Below are 21834 nucleotides of genomic sequence, written 5' to 3' on the forward strand. Positions count from 1 at the left end.
TATCTTTAAATTACTATATACAGTCATTGGTTTTTCTTTCATTAGAGATAAATAAAAAAGTGAGGTAGAAGAGAAAAAATGTTGCATTTATTATTGACGCTTAAGTTGCGATGAGCAGAATAAATATTTTTTTTTTTAAGTTGAAACGCAATTTAATATTTATGAAATAATGCAATTTTTATAAAATTATTTTGTAACTGTATATACATATGTGCATGTCCTCTTTTATAAAATTAATATAATAATATATTAACCTTATTTTTATTATAAAAAAAGTATGTGTTTTCATAAATTTATTATTTAAAAGTCCATTTTTTAAGAAAATAATAAATATTAACAAATTTTATTACGTTTATATAATATTATTATAAAATATTTTTCATATTTTATATTTTAAATAATCTTTTATTATATCATTACCGCTCAAAAGAGAGAACTTGGAAAGAATTCTATTTCATATATATTTAGCTCTGAAATTTTATTTTCTATAAGCTCATATTGTATTCAAAAAATTATCCTTACATTTTCATACATCTACTTTAATGCCGTCTCGTCTTCCGCAAAGTCCTCAATTGCTATACTCGAGGAAAAATACCAACGTTCCGGATCGATACGTCACGAAAGTGAATCTGCGAGTCGTCGGACAAGAGAATCATTTGCAATCCGCGATCAAGGTAAAAGTGCATGACGGGGTCCACCCAGAGAACGCCTTCACGAAGAGTAAGAGCGTATTTTTTTCCGCTCTCCCGGCGTGAGAGAGTGAAGCACGAACGTGCCACTCGTAAAACCAGTCGGAAAATAGTGAAACGTACATTTTCTATATTTGCAGGATATATATACATATTGTATAGGCGGTGTATCGGTTGGATTGTATAGCGCATCCATAGAAGAATCAAGGAATTGCGTGCAGCTCTCTCGTTTCGTCTTTCGTGCTCGCGTGCGTAAGTGCGTGCATGTTCAGGGTCCACACGCGAACCTGACGCAGAAACTAGGTCAGGTGCGCACGAATAAGAAGTAACGCGCGATCGGCATCTTATTAAAATCGCTTTCTTGCATGAGCGTTTGCATATCTTCGTGATCGTAAAATCAAAAGATTCGATTAATGAAAGCAATCAATCGCTTCACGAATTTATTCATTTATAGATCGCGAACTCGATCTTTTAGTAATCGACGTTACTTTATCAATGTAAAATTTAAATTGATATCAATAATGTACTGTATATTTCCGTCTATTATATAAATTATACACACAGAAATGATATCTTTCATACGTACCTTTTATTTTAATTTTTATTTATCGCATAATTTTAAGTCATAATTTCTTAAAAATATGTACATATAATACTATATAAGTTATTACAATTAGTTATATTATTTTAAATTAAAAATAATGTTTTGAGTATCTTATAAATATTTGCTTTCGAAAATTAGGTAAGCGTTTTCACATTTAATAATTTAAGCAATTACTTTTACACACACAGATGCAAACTAATACATATATACCATAACAAAATATACTTTTATTAAAAATATATGATTACTATAATACACTTCATATTATACTGCGTAGCATTTCGCTCTTATGGTTAATATAATTATTCATACCGTCAATAGGATTTTAAATAAAAAGGGACTCCGAAGATTGCCGGTTTCTACATTAATCACGGTAAACCTGTTCGATAAGTGTCCGACTAGTCAACGTTCTTGTTGGTCAGCAAGCACTTTCTCAAATAAAATAAAGATTTAGAAAGGTATGTACTCATCCCGATCTGTCCCGGCCTTGGAGTAAAAGTGATCCCGTTTTTGCTCGTCGGGCGAACTTGCTTCATTATTATATCTCTCACACTTGTCGTTCATGCGGTGAATAAACTTTCATAGTAAAAGCAAAAGAAGTAGCACTAACACGTCACGTTGTTGCTAAATACATCAATTATCTTGATGAGGCAACAATACCAGGATCTATTTAAACGTCCAAACTCTTCAAATGTTTTTCAATAGACGCTTTTATCTTATACCTCGTGCGTTTCAAATCAATTACTCGTAAGTAAATTAGCAAATGTGGCTGCGAAGATAAATTTGACGCTCTATATATTTAACTGTAATATTAATTGCAGTAATTAAAATTATTAAAATAATTATATTGTTTATTGATATCACCACATTTTTACTTTTTCAATTTCTTTGACCACAATAGTCAACGTGCGTTTTTAATCTTTTTTAAAAGGCAGAAAAAATTAGAGCAGAACATCTTATGCACGCAATCTGCGAAATGCGAGCACAATTTAATGATATTCTTTGTAATTCCTAATATTCAGATTTACGCTTTTAGAGATTTGGTTGTTCTCTAAATTAATTATTATCGATCACAATGATCATCGCTGTCATAAGATAATTTGAAGATTTAAAATGGGTTTTTGTGTATTATTGTAGTAAAATTAACTTTTTTTATTACAAAAAAAAAGGTTGTTCTCTAAATTAATTATTATCGATCACAATGATCATCGCTGTCATAAGATAACTTAAAGATTTAAAATGGGGTTTTGTGTATTATTGTAGTAAAATTAACTTTTTTTATTACAAAAAAAGATATAAAACTAGACAACAAACATCACAATTATCAGTGCTACAAGAGATACACAATAGATAGAATTATAATATTTGCTAGTCTTATGTAAATATATAACAATTTGAATTAAATACAATTACAGCATCAATTTGTCTAAATGTGTACAAAATTAAAATACATCCAGACAACTCTTTGAAGAGAGTCTGGGCTACTATTTCTGCCAATATACATGGTCCTTCAATCTTTGAATAGTAATCGAAAATATTTATACTACTTCTCATGGCAAGAGATTTAATCGGCGTTAAAGTCACTTAACAATTGCGATCATTTTTGGCGCTTAGTTCATTCGTCGCAAATATGTATTTCATAATTATAACTTTAAGTTGTTTATCGAAACGATAACATTATCGTATATATATATATATATATATATATATATATATATGTGAGATGCGAAAAGCCTTATAAAATTAAACAATTTATTATTTTCCGTGAGCAGTCGAATACGAGATCGTGTCGTACTTTTCGCGTCCCAAGTCCGCGATATTATGCGACTTTACGGTGGCGAGTCCTAAATATCTCGGACTCACACTGGAATAAGATCCATGGGATTCCGATGGTGTCCCGTATGAACCGGAATGGACTTAGATACGTAGGTGTGTAGCTGGTGGCTCCGACATGAGCCATGAGCGGGCTGGAATAGCTCTGACTGGGACTCGCGTAGTTCGAGCTACTTTGGGCGGAATAGCTGGCACCAGCACCGGAATAACCGGAACTGGAGGAACTCGGGGCTGCGTAAATGAGGGTAGGACTGGAATAGCTAGGACTGCTGCCGCTGGACGAATGAGATGGCAGGTAATTTACGTATGAGGAACCGGACGATCCGGAATTCGAGTAGGAACCTGAAGAAGGCGACAGTTCGTAACTGGAACTGTCCGACGACGAACTCGAAAGTCCAGCGTGAGAATTCGAGGAGTCGTAAGATCCCGCAGAAACCAGTGCGGAATAACTGGGTGATGAAGAGCCGGAGGATAATGCGGAAATTCCGTGAGATCCGGACGTTATTGGAATGGAATACGTAGGGGATGCGTGAGAGCCGGAAGAACCGCTGAGGGCGGAGATGCCGTGAGAGGATCCGGACGTCGGGAGGTTGTAGTTGGAGGAACCATCGTGCGAGCTGCTAGCAATGATTAAGCCGCCCGTTACCGTGTGGAAAGGACTCGAGGAAAGAGATTGAATAGGAGGATTGTAGCTCGATGAGGAACCATGCGACGTTCCAAGTACGATTGGAATATTAACGCCGGATCCTCCGCCGTTGTAAGCCGAGAGCCCGTGTGCTGCGGAAGCGTAAATTGGCGCGGAAGAATAAGAGGAACCGGTACCGGAAGTGTCGCTGCCGCTCTGGGAGCCGAAGGTGACGGGACCATTCTTCGACGACGACGGGATGAGATTGCTTCCTAAACCGATACCGGCTACGCTGGGTACAGAGTACGTGCTCTGACCCGAGTATCCATGCGGAGAGATACCCTGAAGACTCAACGAGTTGTGGCTTGGTCCAGAAGAGAGATATCCAGATCCGGTTGAACCTAGAGAGTATCCGATTCCGTGGCCGACGGAACCGCTCAGTCCAGAGTGTCCGAAGGAGAAACCACCGGATGGTCCTCCTAGACCCGAACTCACACCCGAGGGAATGGGTGCCGAGTAGGAAGGAGATTTCTGAGATGGATAAGACGTTGAAAGACCGCGTTTGTTTGGTGGTATTAGAAGCTGATGCCGCCGAGTTTCACCGCCACAGATGAGAACCAGCAGCCCCAGAAACACCTACGCAAGTAAAATTAGTGTTATTCTTATTTTTTTCACTTTCTAGGATTGGCCCACTTTCGTCGGTTTAATCTATTTGTGTGAAAGTGGAATATGATATTATTTATAGTTGGTAACCTGATTTATAATTAGATTACTCTAGTTATATTAATTAAGCGAAAGAATACATAGATTAAGCAGCGCGCGACTTAATTCGGTCAGTCAAGTATATCAAAATATTAATTGGTTAGTCGATCATCTAATTCTAATTGTACCGCTTTCCAATATTTACTCATTAATATGCTTCAAAGAGTTAATAATAATAATAATTAAATAATAGCTAATATTTATATTAATATAAATATCTTATAATATTTATTACTTCTTCAAAATATTAAATCTGGATATCTCAAAACTTTTGCTCTTATTATTAATTTTAATATCAAATTTTCTAGTTATTTTAGATTCAATTCTTCTTTATCAAAAATATCAAAGTATTAACTACGTTCAAATTATATAGGATTATAAAAGAACTGATTTACACAAAATAAACTTAAAAGAGGACGATTTATATAATAAAATATTAATCTAAAGCTAATCTGAAAGAGACTTTAACTTGAAGTTCAATCAAGTATATATATTTAGTTTTATAATTATTTAATTATAAAGGTGATCACATTTATTTTCGAAAAAATAAAGTTCAAAATTAAAAGATTTAATGTTAAAATGTAGATTGCAATTGTAGGGCACACATTTCATATATTACATATTTAATTATTACAGTCTATTAAATAAAATAATCTATTAATTACACAATATTGAGTATTTTATTTTAATCGCACTAATTAATATTTAATTTTAATTCTAAGCTGTTTTACTCTATAAAATAAAAATTTTTTAAAATTACAATTATTATAAATTAATGTAATTATTATTAATTTGCTATTATCTTCTGTAATATTTCATAATAAAAAATAATAAAATGATCAAATATATAATATACGTATAAACATGATAACTACGATGTTTATATTTTAAAATAGAATTCTTCTTAATAAAAATTTATCAAATTATTGTTATATATTCATTATATAAATTTTATTATATTATTTATTAATGCTCTAAAGGCTTTTTAATATTTTAAATTACTTCGTAATTTAACAACTATCAACATTTCTGCAAAGAAAAGAAAATAAAAAATAAGTTCAATTATTATTGTCATTATTAATCTTAATCACAGCTTGCATAAGAATTAATTTTTTGCGTATATAATAATAGTTTATTATAATCTCAGTTAAATATTAGTTAATTATAATCTTAATCACAGCTTGTATAAGAATTAATTTTTTGCGTATATAATATTCACAAAACACATAAAGGCAAATTGTCGATGTAGATAAGAAGAAAAATTCGTAGCAACTTACAATTGACCGCATGCTTGCCGGAATGGGGTTACTTTCGTTACTATTTCTCGCAATCGGGTGACAGTCGAGAGTGGTTGAGTGATATCGCGGTTCTTGATGCCATTGCTACCAAGAAGAGCCTTTATATGTGGATCCCCTCTTGCACGGCGAAAGAAAGGTCTAGGTGAAGGTAAGAGTCTCCCCGTGCTGATATATCGAGCGCAACGTCGCGTTGCTTCGTCGAGGCGCTGATAGTGGTCAACCAGTGTAACGCGTGTTTTACAAATCGAAATCTATTTACGGTAATAGCGGACCAATTCATCGATTCTCGATTCTATTACATCTTTTCTTTCGTTAAGCATAAAAGAAAACTGCAATCTCTCGGGGAAGTTAACAATCCGCTTGAGAGAGAAAAGAAGACAGACAACCTGAACAATATGAACCGTGCGAACATGAAAATCGGAAAGAGATTTATCGCTTCCCTCTCACGTAATAGCGAAATTTCGTCCTCGCCTTGTTGCCTTTGTTCGCAAACCGTTTCGAGAAAGTGTACAAGGAAGGTCAATTACCTTCCGCACAGGAATTGCTCAGGATATTCTTAATTAAGATTCCTTTACTTTTTCGTATGTACATGCGGAAAGATAGCGATTATGAATTCTTATATTGAACGATCGCGCAATATTCGAAGATCAAAAAAATTTCAGTAGATTAGCTTGTGGTAGAATATGCTAATAAGTAGATTTTAATTGCTATGTTCTCGGGAAACCAGCAATTTAATTCCAATGCGATCGTGCTTATAACGTCAATATGCAATATTAAACCATATTGTTTTATTTTATTGCTCAATATAACTGATCACTTACAAATAAAAAAGCTATCTTGTCACGCATCAGGTAAAATGCAATTATTTTTCCGATTTGTAAATTTTTCCGATTCCTAATTTGTTTTGCATTCTTTATTTATAATTTAGAAGCATGAAGCTCTAAAAGAGGAAGTATTGTGCATCAAGTGTCACAATTAAACCGCAATCGCAATTTAAACATCAACCGAAACGTGTGGCTGCATGCATAAATTCTAGAAATTATCTTGCTACTAATTATACAAGAGGAAGGAAAGTAAAATCATGAATTTTTTAAAAATTAATTATTTCTATACATTTCGTGTATCCGGATATACTTCCGAAATTTTCACTGTGTCGTAAGAAATGTTTATTTCATGCAATGAAAGATGCGTGGCTTTTTGACTCACAAATGTTCTAGCGATACACAAATGTTTCTTGCCTCAACGTGGTGAAAACTTATTAATAAAATAACAAAACAACTGTAGCGTAAAAAAATCAAACAGTTACGCTTATACTATTTATTTTTCAACAAACGTTTTTTTATTAAACTTCAAAAGATTTAATTACTTGTTTTATACCGCCCATACAAATATCAAACTAAATCAGATGAATTTATTAATTAATTAATCGTAAAAATTTATCAAGTTTCAATCATACCTTTTTAATAAAATATTAATGTAAAATATTTCATAAAATTTTTATGTATTTTAAATTATTTTATACAATTTTTGTAATAATCTAAAATATTGCGTTTTTCATTCGATATTCTAGATTTGATAAATTACAATTTTTATTTTCAGCTAATTTAAAATTTCTATTTTTAATCAAGAATGTAGAAGTATGTAGAAGATAAACATCTTGTAATGCTAAATATGTATATATTATGCACTTATGTTTAACCGTCTCTTACGTGAAGTGTAGCACTTCTTGATTTAACTAAATTAAAATCAAATGTGTACTATGCTTTATATACTATAAGCAAAAATAATATCTGAATGTTCTGATATCGTGAATAAAAAATAATTTCCCACACGTTGAAAGTCAATCGACATTCGAAAGTGAAATGAATGAAGAACCTGATAATATCGTGTTTCTCGTTTTTGTGCCTACGTATAATAAACATATCTTCATAAAAATAAAGCTCTATAAGAAATAATTGTTCTTCGAGAATAAATGTAACTATAGCAATAAGTGTAGTCATAAGAAGATAATCGCGTTCTCCGAGAATTCATAGCGCTTCATAATAATTTATTTGACTTCTCCCAACATACCAAACTAAAGTAATTGAAAATATTTAATTGACATCATTTCACTTTCACTCGTGAAATAAAGAAAGGAACTGTGCCCGCTTATTGTTCAATTTAAAAAGCGACGAATTAGCGTCTTAAGAAAGATGATTGCCGCGATTTATTTTCAAGACAGAGAGATAAACGAAAAATAACGGATAAAAAGAATACACACACAAAGAAATATCATTTCATAATTATAAGTTTGACAAGAAAAATATTTACAATTTATGTACAATTTTTATTTTAATGATATTATAATATTTGTAAAAAAATATGTTGTACATATGTGAAAAATATAACAATTATAACATAAATAATATTCTACACTTATATAAACTGATTACCATTTACATTTGTTTACATCTTATCAATATTCATTAACATTACTGATATATCTTATTGATGTAGATATAGCTTTACTTGAGAGTTATGTTATTTAACTATGTATATTTATGCAGTACAACAGGATATTTTTAAACATAAGATATTATCGCAGCTTTTGTGTGTTGCGAATAATACATCTATCACCTTGTTAATATCTTGATCAAAACTAAGTATACTATGAGCAAGATACAAAGCATTGAAACGAAGCATACTAATACATCTTATGATATCATTTGTCGCTTTTTATAGCAAGAAAAATATGTCCAACATGTAATGTTATAATATTATTACAGAAAACAAACATGTCAATGAGAGAGAACTATTCTCTGTCATTTATCAAAAGGACCAGTTAGAATCGCAATACTATTTGGAAGTGTGTCAATATCAATTAATTATCACACTTCACGTACCTGGTTTTGAATAAAAAATATTGAATTAAAATTACGCTTCTTTTTCATCATTTAATTGCTATATCCATCATTATATAATATAATTAATATAATTAGATAATTAATTTATAATTAGATAATTTGTACCAATAATTCCCGATTTTTCGCTTTCCGATATTTCTGCCTTTTTCAAATTTGTTGAGTTTTTTATTTTTTTTTTAAATCTTTAATTTGTTCTTTCCTTTTTCCTGCACGTATAATAAATCTTCTCATATTATTTTTATATCTTTCGATCTATTATAAATGACAACTATGATTTAATTATTCATATTATTAAAAAATATTGATTATGATAATATTATAACAATAATAAAATGTAAAAAATATTATTTGCGAATAAAAGCTATTCTGCCGACGTTAAAAAGTTTGGATCTAAAATTTCTCAGATAAAAATATATAGAGAGCGCATCTGAGAAACCTTAATTAGACAAGTTTGGAATAAAAAACCGATAAAAGTGACCGGTAAAATAAAATGAAAACCGGACAGTAGAATATAGGTCACTTGCGGAAAGTGAGTTGATAAGTTTAAAAGCTAATTGCGACGAGGAGGTTCGTTAGGAAGAGACTCAAGTCACGCTTTTAGAACTTCATTACCCTATAGGCTCGATGTATGCTCTGAGCCTTGAATTATTTTGCAGTGGCGTTATATAAGTCTTTGTTTTATAACGGCATGAGTTTATCATCTTTCTTAGAAACTTGTTTTCCCTACTGACAAATATTTAGTTATAATTAAAATATAACGTGCGTGTACTTTATTGCTTAAGCAATTTATTTAGAAAAACACATTATTTTAGATTTCACATTTTTGATTGCGCTTAATGTACATCTTAATACATTTTTGTCATTAAAACAAAAATAAACAGTATACTTGTAATAAGATATTTTATAAATCATTATTTGCAATTAACTCGATCGTGTTTTAAATTCTTCTTAAAATTTATGTAAATTTAATTCATTGTTTCTGATAAAAATATTTTATAAAAAAAAAAAAAAATAGGTTAATAAAGAAAAATATCGTATATAACTTATCTTATTATTTTGTTTTTAAAAATCTTAAAGAGAGAGAACGATCAAAAGCAATGTATATTATTGAATTTAACAAAGGAGAAAAGCAATAATTTATATTTACGAAAAGTCTCAATAATATTAACAATTTTTTAAATATATACATCATATTATTCAATTATGAATCTCCCACTTAGATCTTCTAGATTTCGACGTATAAATCGATAATATTAGCGATTCATTTTCTTTTCTCTCATCTTGTTTAGTGAGAACGAGCTCAATGATTACGAAATCATCTGGGAGAATCATACACCTGTAAACAACGATATATTATGCATGCTTAAGATTGCTTGGATAATCCGGCTGTGTTAACCGTGGTTAGAATTATCGAACGACTTTCGAGGTCAGCATCAAGTAACGTGGCGATGGTCCGTGCGCGATCACGAACGATGGTCACGAGTGAGAGTCTCTTTGTGTAGATCAGCGTTCTGGGCCGGAAGTGGCAGTAATCCATTTTCTTGCGACTTTCCATTCCATTGCGACTATATAGAATAAACATCGTGGTCGCATGCGGTTAACGTTATACATGCATTATGAATTTGAATCTTGAGCTAACCCTACGTAATTTCTTGAAACACACATAGTATATACAGATATGCTCAGATAAATATGGAGAAAACAAATTATATTTAAAATAGAAAGTAAAAATATTTATATTAATCACTACTTTTAATCCTGCAGCATAAATAATTTATGTAAAATAATAATTGCATATTTGTATGTTGATTAAATTTTTAATTATTTTTTACGAATCAGGAAAATTAACATTTTTTTATATTTTTTCGCTCAATTAATTAAAATAATTATTTATTTATTACATTGTGGCAGTATTTAATTAACATAATTAAGTGACTATTTTCAAAAATTTGTAACTGTATTTAGTACCCATTAAAGCTGATAAGATAAAATCTTTGCAAATGTGTATTTTATATTAATTTTAAACAATTATAAATATTCAATTAAAAGTAAAAGAATGAAAAAAGCATTTATTCTTTCTTTCTTCCAAGTAAAAAATATATTTATTTGACAAAATAAATAAAACATATATTTACATATGTTCGATAAATCTATTTCAAAGATAGAAAAAACACATAAGTTTTTTACGATCATCATACATACTTTGTTCATCAATTCAACATTCACAGATGATTTATTCTCTCTTACTAAGTATAATATAATATATATATTAATCTATAAAAATTGAATAAAAAAATAGAAAGAGTACTTTTTTTACTCAGAAAATCAACAAGAATTTATCTCTATTATATAAATGTGTGTGATTGACAATTTGAAAACAACCTGTTTTTTTATTTTCGCAATAAAATTTCAATGTCAATGAAATAACTGCATTTAATTATCACAGTTGCTTTCTTGAAAACGTTTTGACATGTAATAATAGATGATGTAGGATAATTGATATGTATATATATATATATATATATATATATTAAACGATTGTAGTAACTTTTCAATAGCAGAACATACTAATTGTAAACGCTGCAAAATAATTTCTTTGTTTTCTAAAGTTTATAGTGCTCGCAGATAATGTAATTTTCGAATTTGTCTTTTACACAATATGATGTGAACTGCATTTCTGCAATATATGATTCTGTTACTGCAATGTATGATTATTTATGGATTGTGGAAAAATTAAGATATGAAAATAATTGCCACTATAACATGGAATTTTTCACAAACTAAGAGATAATAATTTTTATATTATAGATATAACGAGCGACTGGATCGAGAACAAAATTTCAAATAAGTATTCTATTAAAATCAATTAGATTCTCTAAATAAATATAAATCACTAATTTATATATGACATTGTAATTAGAAAAAGTATTATAAATAAATCAACTGCGCGACAAAAATAATTAGTTTGATTAAAACTTAAATTAAAATATTTTTTTAACAAGAATAATTTACTCTATATTACTTTCATTTACATTATCGTTCATATGTTATAAGATAATTAAAAAAAGGAGGATAATATGTAATTGTGTATTTAAAATATTTTCGTGATAAAAATCGCAATAACGAAATCTTTCTATTAATAAAAGCAAACAAATTTTCGATTGGCAAAGCGTAATTCTTTTTATCAATTTGAAACTCTAAAAGAAGAAAACGAAATCATTTCTGTGAAAAAGTCAATAAGCAATGAGGTGCAGCGTTATTATTGTAGCATATGAAAATCGCGCAACTGCAATATAATATTTCTTACAGCACTTTCTTCTTCTTAATCTCTCCCTCTCTCTTTTCCGCACGAAAACACAATCAGTCTCGGTACAATAGAACAACTTACGATCCACTTCGTAAAGAATAAGAGCGTCTCATTATTTGTGTCGGTTTTGTCTGCGGATACGAAGGCGCGTAATTCCACGGATAATTCGGCAAGGCGGGCTTTTGCAGTTGATATGCGACATTGGGATAATAATACACGGGATAGACTGCTTTGACTGGTTTATAAAGAACAGGATTGATTAATGCGGTTTGCGTCCCGTACGTATGCTGCACACTAGACGTTACAGCAGGGCTGACTTGCGCAGGATATACTGGAACGGGATTTGCAGGCAACAAAGGACTGACGACTGGATGTACGGACGTGAGAGGATGCAACGGAGTGGCAATAGGTCGTATTGATTGAACCGGCAAAGTTACCGGCGTAAAAACGGCTCCTGGCTGATTAGCAGAAGCTGAAGGTGTCATCGTTGCTGGAATTGATGGCGCCAATCCTGGTTTCTGGGACGGTTCCGTAGGAATCGGTATCCCGAAGTGAGTGGGCGACGTGTCGGAGGATTGCGCAGGTTTGACAGGTGTAAAGATACTGGTGCTATAACTAGGAGCTAAGTTGGTACCCGCGATAAAGGTTGGTACGAATCCACCGTAAACTGGGATACCTGCGAGAGATCCAGCCACGGCTGATCCAGGTTGCGATGATGCTGTTTGAGTAGTATCATCGTTTTTGGATGATTGTGGAGATGGAGTGATCGGCACTTCACTCACCGTTGTCGTCGGAACAAGTGGCGTGGTGGTCGGACCACCGTAGTTAAAAGAAAATCCTTTCAAAGGATTGACCGTGGTTCCTGGTAAAAAGGGCGACTGGCTGAAAGCGGTATTTTCAGAGGCAAAAGCTGCAGTTTGCGGCATTGGAATCTGCGACTTTGTTTGTTGACTTAGAAGCTTTAGAAGCTCCTGATTCTGAATAAAGCTCGCTTGATTTTGAGCGTACCTTCCCACCGCTTCCGGCCTCAAGGTAGTCTGCGTTTGAGCGAGAGCTTGCTGTAACTGCACGATCAACCGATCCTTTTCGAAAGACTGAATCTGCTCCAGAGTCTCTTGATTGAGCGTTCCCGATGCATACGACGGCAACGAGCCTCGGAATTCCTGGGAGTCCTGTGAAGTACTCTCGAAGTCTCGAAATTGACTGTTCTGATTCGGAATCTGATTGCTGGTACCTTGAAATTGATTGTTGTTAGGCGCGAAATCCTGATTGTTCGCGGGTGCGCCGTAAAGTTGCTGAATCGCTTGCGCGTTTTCATACAGGAAGAGCGCAGCGTCGGAGATCTGATTCACTGGGTGCACCAAGTTCTGATTCTGCGAATTCGCGCCGTGATTCAGAGGACTCTGCGATGACTGCGGAACAAAATTGTCCGTCGAAGAGTAGGCTGGAAGTTTTTGATTTTGCGGTGGTAAATAATTGGCCGTGTGCATTCCAAACGGCTCATTATTTTGACTGGCGATCGGATTCATTTCCACGAAATCAACGTTTCTGATCGGGCTTGGTATTTCCTGCTCTATCAATCCGTCATTAAAATTGCTCGACTGTTGTTGACTAACGTGATACTGTAATTTGTTTCGATGCTGTTGAGCATGATATCCTTGTGTGATTGGACCGGAAGTCGAGTGATTCGGCGGTCCATATTTCGTGAACGGTCTGTTTAATTGACCGGGAAATTTAGATGCAATTTGATCTCTAGACTGATGCCCTGGGAAGCGCAATCGAGTACTTGAAGAAATACGATTCGATTTATAAATGTATCCAGTATTTCTTTTCCGTTGAACATCGGATTGCTCGGAATTAGGCTCAACTTCACTCTCGCCAAGGTCCACTATTTCTAGCTTCGTAATTTCTGGCTTTTGAACTTCATCTTCTTGCTTGGCTTGAGTCAGCAAAAGCACCAGTACAAGAATATAAATAACCTACAAATTACATTTTTTTTTAAATAAAAATAGCTAAATGTCGTGTCGAATAAAAATAAGAATATAGAGCATTTTAATTAAATTATAAAATATATGAGAAATAAGATTATATTGATTTATCATTTTTCAAAAAATTGTATACCCTTATTTTATAAATACATTTTTTTTATTTATTAATGTTCTAATGCAACTAAATATTTAATTAATTTATTTTAATTATAATTATTTATTTATTTAAAAATTATTTATTTTAAAAGAAAATTTTTATTTTCTTACATATTATTTATTTACAAGTTAATTTGTCTGTAGATACTTATAAAATATTGTACTGACAAAAATTTACAAAAGAAATTCATAGTTACATAAAATTATAAACGTAATAAAAGTTTTATAAGAATTAAAATAAGCTTTCAAGTTTTAATATGTAATAAGTTATAAAATAATAGGCCAACTTAATGAGCTAGTTAGTTTGGTGTTAACAATTTATTCTTACACGAGCCGAATTTTAATTCTCAATATATATATTTAATATGTAATATAATTTTGTATAATATACTTAAATAAATCTACGGATGAACATATAGTAATATAATTCAAGATTGTTACTTTAATACTTACCAGAACGAATCGCATTTTCAAACCCATATAATCCTTATCACACTTAACACTGCACTAAGAAAATCCAATTACTTTTTTCTTAAGACTATTATTTTACATAGGATCTTGACATTGAATTAGACCGCACAAAGCTAATTTGTTCAAGGATGAACAGGTCTGTACTGACTAAACTGCGACCATACCTGCACATGTATAAATACAATCGGGTCGCGACCATCCACGAATTACAATAGACTTTCTTACTGGCTTTCATCGATCGACTCTTAAGCAACACTGTTACGGATTTGTGATGTTATACATATCGATATAAAGTACATCGTATATTCCATCATCGAAATTTCGTGGTCGCTTGTTAAATTTATTATTCTTAGAACATATATATTTATTGAGAGCAACAAGATGTGAATAAAATCATGAAGCAGAATTCGATTTGCTATATAAAACGAGTGTAAACATTTTGTTTTAAGTAAAATGCTATTCAATAATTAAAATTATAATATAATAATAGAAACAATTATAAAATTACGAACAAATTATAGAGAAATAGAGAATTGCGAAAAGAATTCATAATATGTATGTATTTTGCATTATAACAATCTTTATTGTAGCATACATACTATTTACATACTTTTTTTAAAAAATATATTGTGCATTTTTTATTATAAATAAATATATCTTTTAGAAAGCATATTAAATATAATTAAAAAACATACTCGTTTGATGCAAAAATTGATGAAATCGCGCATAACTTATCAGCAGCATTTGAGCTAAAAGGCATTTTCTGTTATCTTGGAAATCTTTATTGAATCTCTGCGAATCTCTTGTGAACAAAGAAATAATAAAGCGCAAAAAAGTCTGTAAAAGTCAAATTGACCTATTAATTAAAAGCAAAAAGATGAAATTATAATATTTGCTTTTAATAAACACTACGAAAGCGACTGCAAGAGTAATATTTCATGAAATAAGGAAATGTTTGCAAAATTCTTTCTTCGCTACCTCTGCGAAAGATAATATATCGTATATAAGAATAAAAAGCTGAAACTTCCCTAACAGCAGAAATGTTCGAAAGATATTCAGAGAATATTCATAGAATGTTGCAATATTTTAGGGATATTCTCTACATATCTTTCGAACATTTCTGTTGTTAGGGTTACATTAATTATTTTATTACCTCTTGATCGACTTTAAATTACGTTATTCTTAATAAAGAAATGTGAGATGAGATAAAGGAAATGAGTGTCATCGTGAACTTCCGACGAGATCACGAAAAGTGTTGCATTATCACGTGAAAACACAGCGAACTCATCTATATAAGATTCTCATCACGTTTGTCCGGTTCCTCTTCAAGTCTTCCAGTGAAAGTCGCAAAGGTAAGCGAAGTCTCGGGTCTCGCAGAATACGGAATAAGTGCTCATTTATAGGGATATATTCGTATTGTGTAATGTACGATTACGTGTAAATCAGAATTCGCATGTGAACATCCGAATGTCCAAAACACCGATGTCTTTTTAAGACATGTATTTCAAAAGCTTGTATTGGTATCCCGTGAAACTGAAATAAAAAATTGAATAACATCGAGTGTCATTCGTTCATCGCTCACGTGTCCTTCTTCGATGATGGAATTCGTAAATAGACACATGTAGCAGTGAGAGTCACGTCTTAATTATGCATAAAAACGACATAAACGCACGAAATAATGTCGTAACAATGCTATAAAATATTAATCTAATATTTCACACGTTTCCGACAGTCTTTCGACATCAATCGAAACTTCGTATTTTTAATTAAACATCTCTAAACGCAAGGCCTTTAAATTTTTTATAAGTTGTAATGGACACATTTCAAATGCAAATGTTTAAAAATGAGTATTTAAATACATAGTAATTTTTTTAAATAAAACATTAATTAAAAATTTTTTTTTTGAAAGGATAATAGCTATAAATATTTATTTTTTTCAAACACTATTTCCAATAATTATTTTAAATATTTTTTGTGTTATATTTTAAAATATTATATAATAAGCAAAATAATTAAAAAGTTATAAAACAAATATTTTGTTTAAAAAAATAGATACATTTATGCTAATTTGCAAAAAAAGACAACCAACATAATTTAATATAAAACATGACAAAAATTCCGTCATATATTGCTTTGAAATATATATATCCGAATTTATCCGAATAATTTCTGTTTACATACACATACATACACACACATATGCAATTGTGTGTATTACATTTTTTAAAGAAAAATATACACAATAAAATTTATATTTTATATTTTACGATTTATTCTATAAAATGTTAAAATAATAATACTTTTGATAAAAAAAAATTCAAATTACACAAGTGTTCTTGAATATATGTTATAATTACAGTAAACAGTGAAAAGTATATTGATTAATATTTGATAAAAGAGATTGTGCTTTGTTTTCTATATAATATACACAAATTAACCTAAGGAGGCCGTATTACTTCCGATTGTGCTTTCCTACTCTCTTTGTGCCAGATATTCTAATGGAATTCATAGGTATGCTACATTAGTGAAACTGATGTCAATGTCCACAGCTGGAGGTGAAGCATGACGACACTAATGCAACCCCATTTACGTGCATACGCGTTCCACGAGCGTCAACTCATTTTGTCGCAAGTAGCAACTTAATAATGTCAATCGCTTTCGCTCTATGTCTTTTTGCATGAATGTCTGAAAATCCGCACTGCAGTCCGAAACAATACATTATGCATCCGCATTAAACATGAAGAGCAAATGTATGCGCGATGAATTTGCCGAATCTGACTGTGAAAATGATGTACATCAAATATATGCGTGCGATCTGCGATCACACAAATTTCAATCAAATTAATAAACTTTTACATAGTCATTGAAATTTGTAATGTTTTCTGGTAAATTAATTATTCACCGCGCTTACATTGCAGACCGTTTATTTTGTCATGTGTGTCTTATGTGCATGTAAAATAAGCAAATTTATTTCTTTGATGTAATATCTATAAATTTCTTTTAATAAACTCTTTTGATAATTCAGAATAGTGTAGTTTAAAAAAAAATATATTATAAATTATTATACTTTTGCAAATTATAATAAATTATAATAACTTGCAATTTAATAGCTTATGATTATAAGATATAATATTATTTTTTAAAAGTTATTAATTAAAAAATTATTAGGTTTTAAAGAATTCATTCATTATAAATCGCTTTGTCGTTCAACAATAAAATTTAATCTTCATTATTACGACTATTGAAATAAAATAAATGCTATTGTTAATCAATGATTACTAATTTGAAAGACAATAATTTGATATTAAAATAATTTTGTCAATATTCTGTTAATGTGACAATGGTTCAGTATACATAATTTCACAATAATAATCGAATAATATTCAAAGTTTACAGGAGGGAAAATTGGAGAAGGAAAAATTCGTAGCGAAAGAAGAAGTCATTTTTTTATATACTAAGCGTTATTTTATTATTACAATGAATATAATGATGAAAATTATCGGTAGCCAAAGAACTCAACCTCACGTTTCTGGTTACCAAAAATTTGAGGGACGATTAGAAATTGAATGAATGCATACAATTTGAGCAAAATTTTCCGTGATTTCCATGATTTGTCCTGCATCTTGGCCTCACCGTAGATTCCAGCCACCGTCCTAGACTACTATGTAGGGAGAACTGTAGTAAGGGTAGCGATAATAGGAAGGATAGGCGTACGAAGAGTAAGCGTACGGCAAGCTGTACGGGTAGCTGTATGCATATGGTGATGCATATGAAAGTGGTGCGTATGCTGAGCCGTACACGAGGCCTCTTTTATCTCTGGCTGCATCGGTGGTCTCTTTCTCTGTGGCAACCTTCTTGACCTCAGGTGCCTGCTCCACCGCCATGACAATGGCGAACAGAGCCACAAGGAGAACAGCCTAAAAAATAAATCGATTAATCCATAGCTAATGTTTTTATCGAAATCGAGATGAAACATTTCATTTTTATAAATCTTTATATCCGTATATCTCAATCTAGGATTTTTTAGTATTTACTATAATTTTAGAAAATATATAACATTTTATATAATGTCAACTGATTCAGAACTATTTTACAATTGTAAGTAGTATGACATAAGAATGTGGCATAATTTTGTAAGATGCATATATGCATAAAATAGAGATAAGATTTTATGGTCATTACCACATTCTCCGCTACATATAATTTTGAGTAAAATAAATGTGTAAATATATAAAAATAATATGTAAATATACTCATACTAAATAGGTAATAATATAAGATTAAAAAGGATTGGCAAAATTTTAAATACAAACAATTTACATAACATTACGGTATGTAGAAATTAATAAGTTGCAAATATAAAAATGGATGTTATTATTGATGCTTATTTTGAGTTTTAAAATATAAAGGAAAGTGAATTTTTGATAATTAGTCACTATCAGTAACATGAATATTACAATATCATATAAACATAAATACCAAGATTTAAACTGAAATCATGTAATTGGTCAAATCGGTAGATTCACACAGATAATCGCACTAATGATTAGATGATTAGGCTAATCATGGTATAGAATGATCAGCTAATCAATTAGTATCTATCGGAATATTTCATACAACGCATGAGTGCACAGACTCGATAAATCACGTCACCATGTACAGGACCATAAATTTTCCAACATTTTCAATACCTTTATTTTATCCAGCAACATCAGAGAATGCATACAAATAAGATACCAAAGAAGATCTATCGAAAATACTTACAACAAACCACTTCATGGTTGATTGGATTGCTTTGGGGAGAGATCAGCTGCTGATGAACAGTTACTGAATGATGCTCCTGCTTTTTGGCGGATTGCTTATATACCCGAGAATTCAAGCGTTCTATCTATACGCGTCACTAGCCTGATTGATCAATGCACGAGGACAAGCAAGTTGCGTGTGTAACACGTTGCGTGTATCTGCGAGCCGTTGCATGAGGGTTGTTATATGCATATATTGTATACGCCTCTTTTTTATGCGTAATCTGTGGGCGTGTGTTGTATGCCATAAGTTGTCGTATAGACATCATCGTAGAGGTTCGCCAAGACATCCCGTATTCCGCGATGTACTCGTGCATCTTCGATGGATGGAACTCGGGTGAGGCAAGGGACCTTGGCAATCTGCCAAACACGGAGGAGAGTGTTTTATAACGCTAGCATAATTATTACTGCACGTGTTACGTACTCGTCTTTACAATACGAACTTGGTGAACTTCGCGCAAATTAATTACTACGTAGCAGCAAAGTGCAAAATTAAAAAATTGTAGTCTTAATTATGTGAAATATATACTGATTTGTGTTCAGAAACTAAGTATTCTGCGATGTATTTTTTCAAATGTATTATGTGTGCACATATTTTACATAAATATGCAAAAATTATTGTAAAGTTTACAAAACTCTGATCACTTATTTATTATAAAAAATTATTTAGTAAAATAAGTAAATATTTAAAAAATTTTGAATACATATTTTTAAAGTTATATCAATGAATTGACTCAAAAATTAAATTAAAAATTAATTTAAATTTTAGTAAAATTTCTCGAAAATCAATATTATGTAAATGTAACTGATATCAATATTAAAAATCAAATATTTAAAATATTTAACGTTATTAGAAATATCTATGTATATGTATAATATATGTATGTATGTATCTTTAAATATAAAAAAATTAATTGATGTACTCTATTTATTTTTAATTAATAACAATATCAGTTTTATTCTTAATAATAATAATAGCTCTGTGTATCTGTATATGTAACTATATTAATTTGTTTATCAATTATCGTATCAATACGAGAATAACAACAGTAAAATTTTTATATAAGTAGATACCTAATATCCAATATTAAGTGTTATATTTTTATATAAGTAGATAATATTCAATATAGGGAAACCTAATTAGGGTATTACAAATATGATTCTGCGATTATACTAGTTCTGTGACTGAATTGTCTGAAATATAACGGAATAAAACATATATATATATATTGACAGAAGGAATTAAAATAGAATACACAACCAATCTTGATCAAATGAAATTAATTTATGATGTCTGGTAGCTAGTTCACTTTGTGTCGTCTTTTTAGTGATGAAAATATTTGTGGAATGCTATTATAAAGAGACAGTTCTCTATAATTATCGTGGTTCTTGAATTATCTTCAACAAAATAAAATGTACTAAAAACATTCGGAATTTTGCTAAAATGTTTATCGTTTCACCGTGATTATTTCAGGAATAATTTATAAAACTTTTCTATATTTATATCGAAAGAATGCGATTTTATTGGACGCGACAAATTATTAACTCCTGAACTTCCAACACACAGAGTGGTCTACGTATTGTCAACTTTGCTATATTTTACTATACGGAATCGTAAATTGCAAATTCTGTTATGTCGTTGTTCGAATTTGCGTTTATAAAAGCTAATTAAATATTTAGTTCACATCGACAAATTTAATTAATCATAACGTACAAATTTGTCTCAGTTTGAAATCGTCATTACCGAACACGTGCGTTTCGCTTTGACTTCCGTTTACATAAACATTTATGCTAATTAATTAGTAATTCAAAATATAAACTCTCTAACAACATAATTTTGAGTAAACTTGCATTGTAAAAAAATGAATCACTTTATATACTTTTATATTTAAAGATTTTTATATACTTTATATACATTTATTTTTACGTCAGAGAAAAATTTTTACATTTGCATTAATTTTATTTAATTATATTATATTATATTATATTTTTAAATGCGAGAAAATTTCTCGTATAGGCTTTTATTATTCAATGAAGAATTTCATATTTATATTTATGTTTCGAACTTATCATGACATAATATCGTAATCAATTTTGGAGCTTGTTCAACCTAAAACAGATTAAATGTTTTCATCTGACATCTGACATCTGACAGAAAAGATCAAGGATATTTGTCGGTTCGTGAAATCATATGAAAAAGTGCCATTCTCGATAATTCTTAAATTTAGACTTGTGATGTTGTCGCAAAAAATTGCGTTTGTAAACTAGAGTGGCCAATTCCATGACCTCAATCTTAAAACCAAAGTATCTTTTTTCGACATCGATTGCACTGAATTTTGTTAAAATTGTAATTTATACGCTAACAAGTCGACATGTTTGCATAAAACAGCGATTAA

At 30.8% G+C, this 21834-nt stretch overlaps 3 protein-coding genes across 3 annotated transcripts; all 3 read right to left on the reverse strand.

Annotated features, from left to right (window-relative positions):
• Window positions 1-2556: 2556 nt before the first annotated feature.
• LOC114929547 (uncharacterized) lies at window positions 2557-5872 on the reverse strand. Its single transcript, XM_029301141.2, is given in 3 exon segments — window positions 2557-3204; window positions 3206-4387; window positions 5791-5872. Coding segments are annotated over 3 exon segments (1350 nt in total). The 5' UTR covers window positions 5803-5872; the 3' UTR covers window positions 2557-3048.
• A 6102-nt stretch (window positions 5873-11974) lies between these two features.
• LOC114932246 (uncharacterized) lies at window positions 11975-14767 on the reverse strand. Its single transcript, XM_029304435.2, has 2 exons — window positions 14619-14767; window positions 11975-14000 (listed from the first exon to the last, which is right to left on the reverse strand). The coding sequence occupies exons 1-2, from the start codon at window positions 14643-14645 to the stop codon at window positions 12099-12101; spliced, it is 1929 nt and encodes a 642-aa protein (XP_029160268.2). The 5' UTR covers window positions 14646-14767; the 3' UTR covers window positions 11975-12098.
• A 3311-nt stretch (window positions 14768-18078) lies between these two features.
• On the reverse strand, window positions 18079-19605 carry LOC114929627 (uncharacterized). Its single transcript, XM_029301232.2, has 2 exons — window positions 19401-19605; window positions 18079-18553 (listed from the first exon to the last, which is right to left on the reverse strand). Exons 1-2 carry the CDS (start codon window positions 19413-19415, stop codon window positions 18290-18292), a joined length of 279 nt encoding a protein of 92 aa, XP_029157065.1. The 5' UTR covers window positions 19416-19605; the 3' UTR covers window positions 18079-18289.
• Between the last annotated feature and the right edge of the window lie 2229 nt (window positions 19606-21834).

Source organism: Nylanderia fulva, unplaced genomic scaffold, assembly GCF_048542155.1.
Source record: "Nylanderia fulva isolate GAGA-0341 unplaced genomic scaffold, ASM4854215v1 Scaffold3, whole genome shotgun sequence".
Classification (NCBI taxonomy): Eukaryota; Metazoa; Arthropoda; class Insecta; order Hymenoptera; family Formicidae; genus Nylanderia; species Nylanderia fulva.

Coding starts and splice junctions, on each gene's coding strand:
- LOC114932246 (XM_029304435.2), bottom strand. CDS start 14,645: ATGGGTTTGAAAATGCGATTCGTTCTG. Junction 14,001..14,618: donor TGAAAATGCGATTCGTTCTG/GTAAGTATTAAA, acceptor TGTAATTTGTAG/GTTATTTATATTCTTGTACT.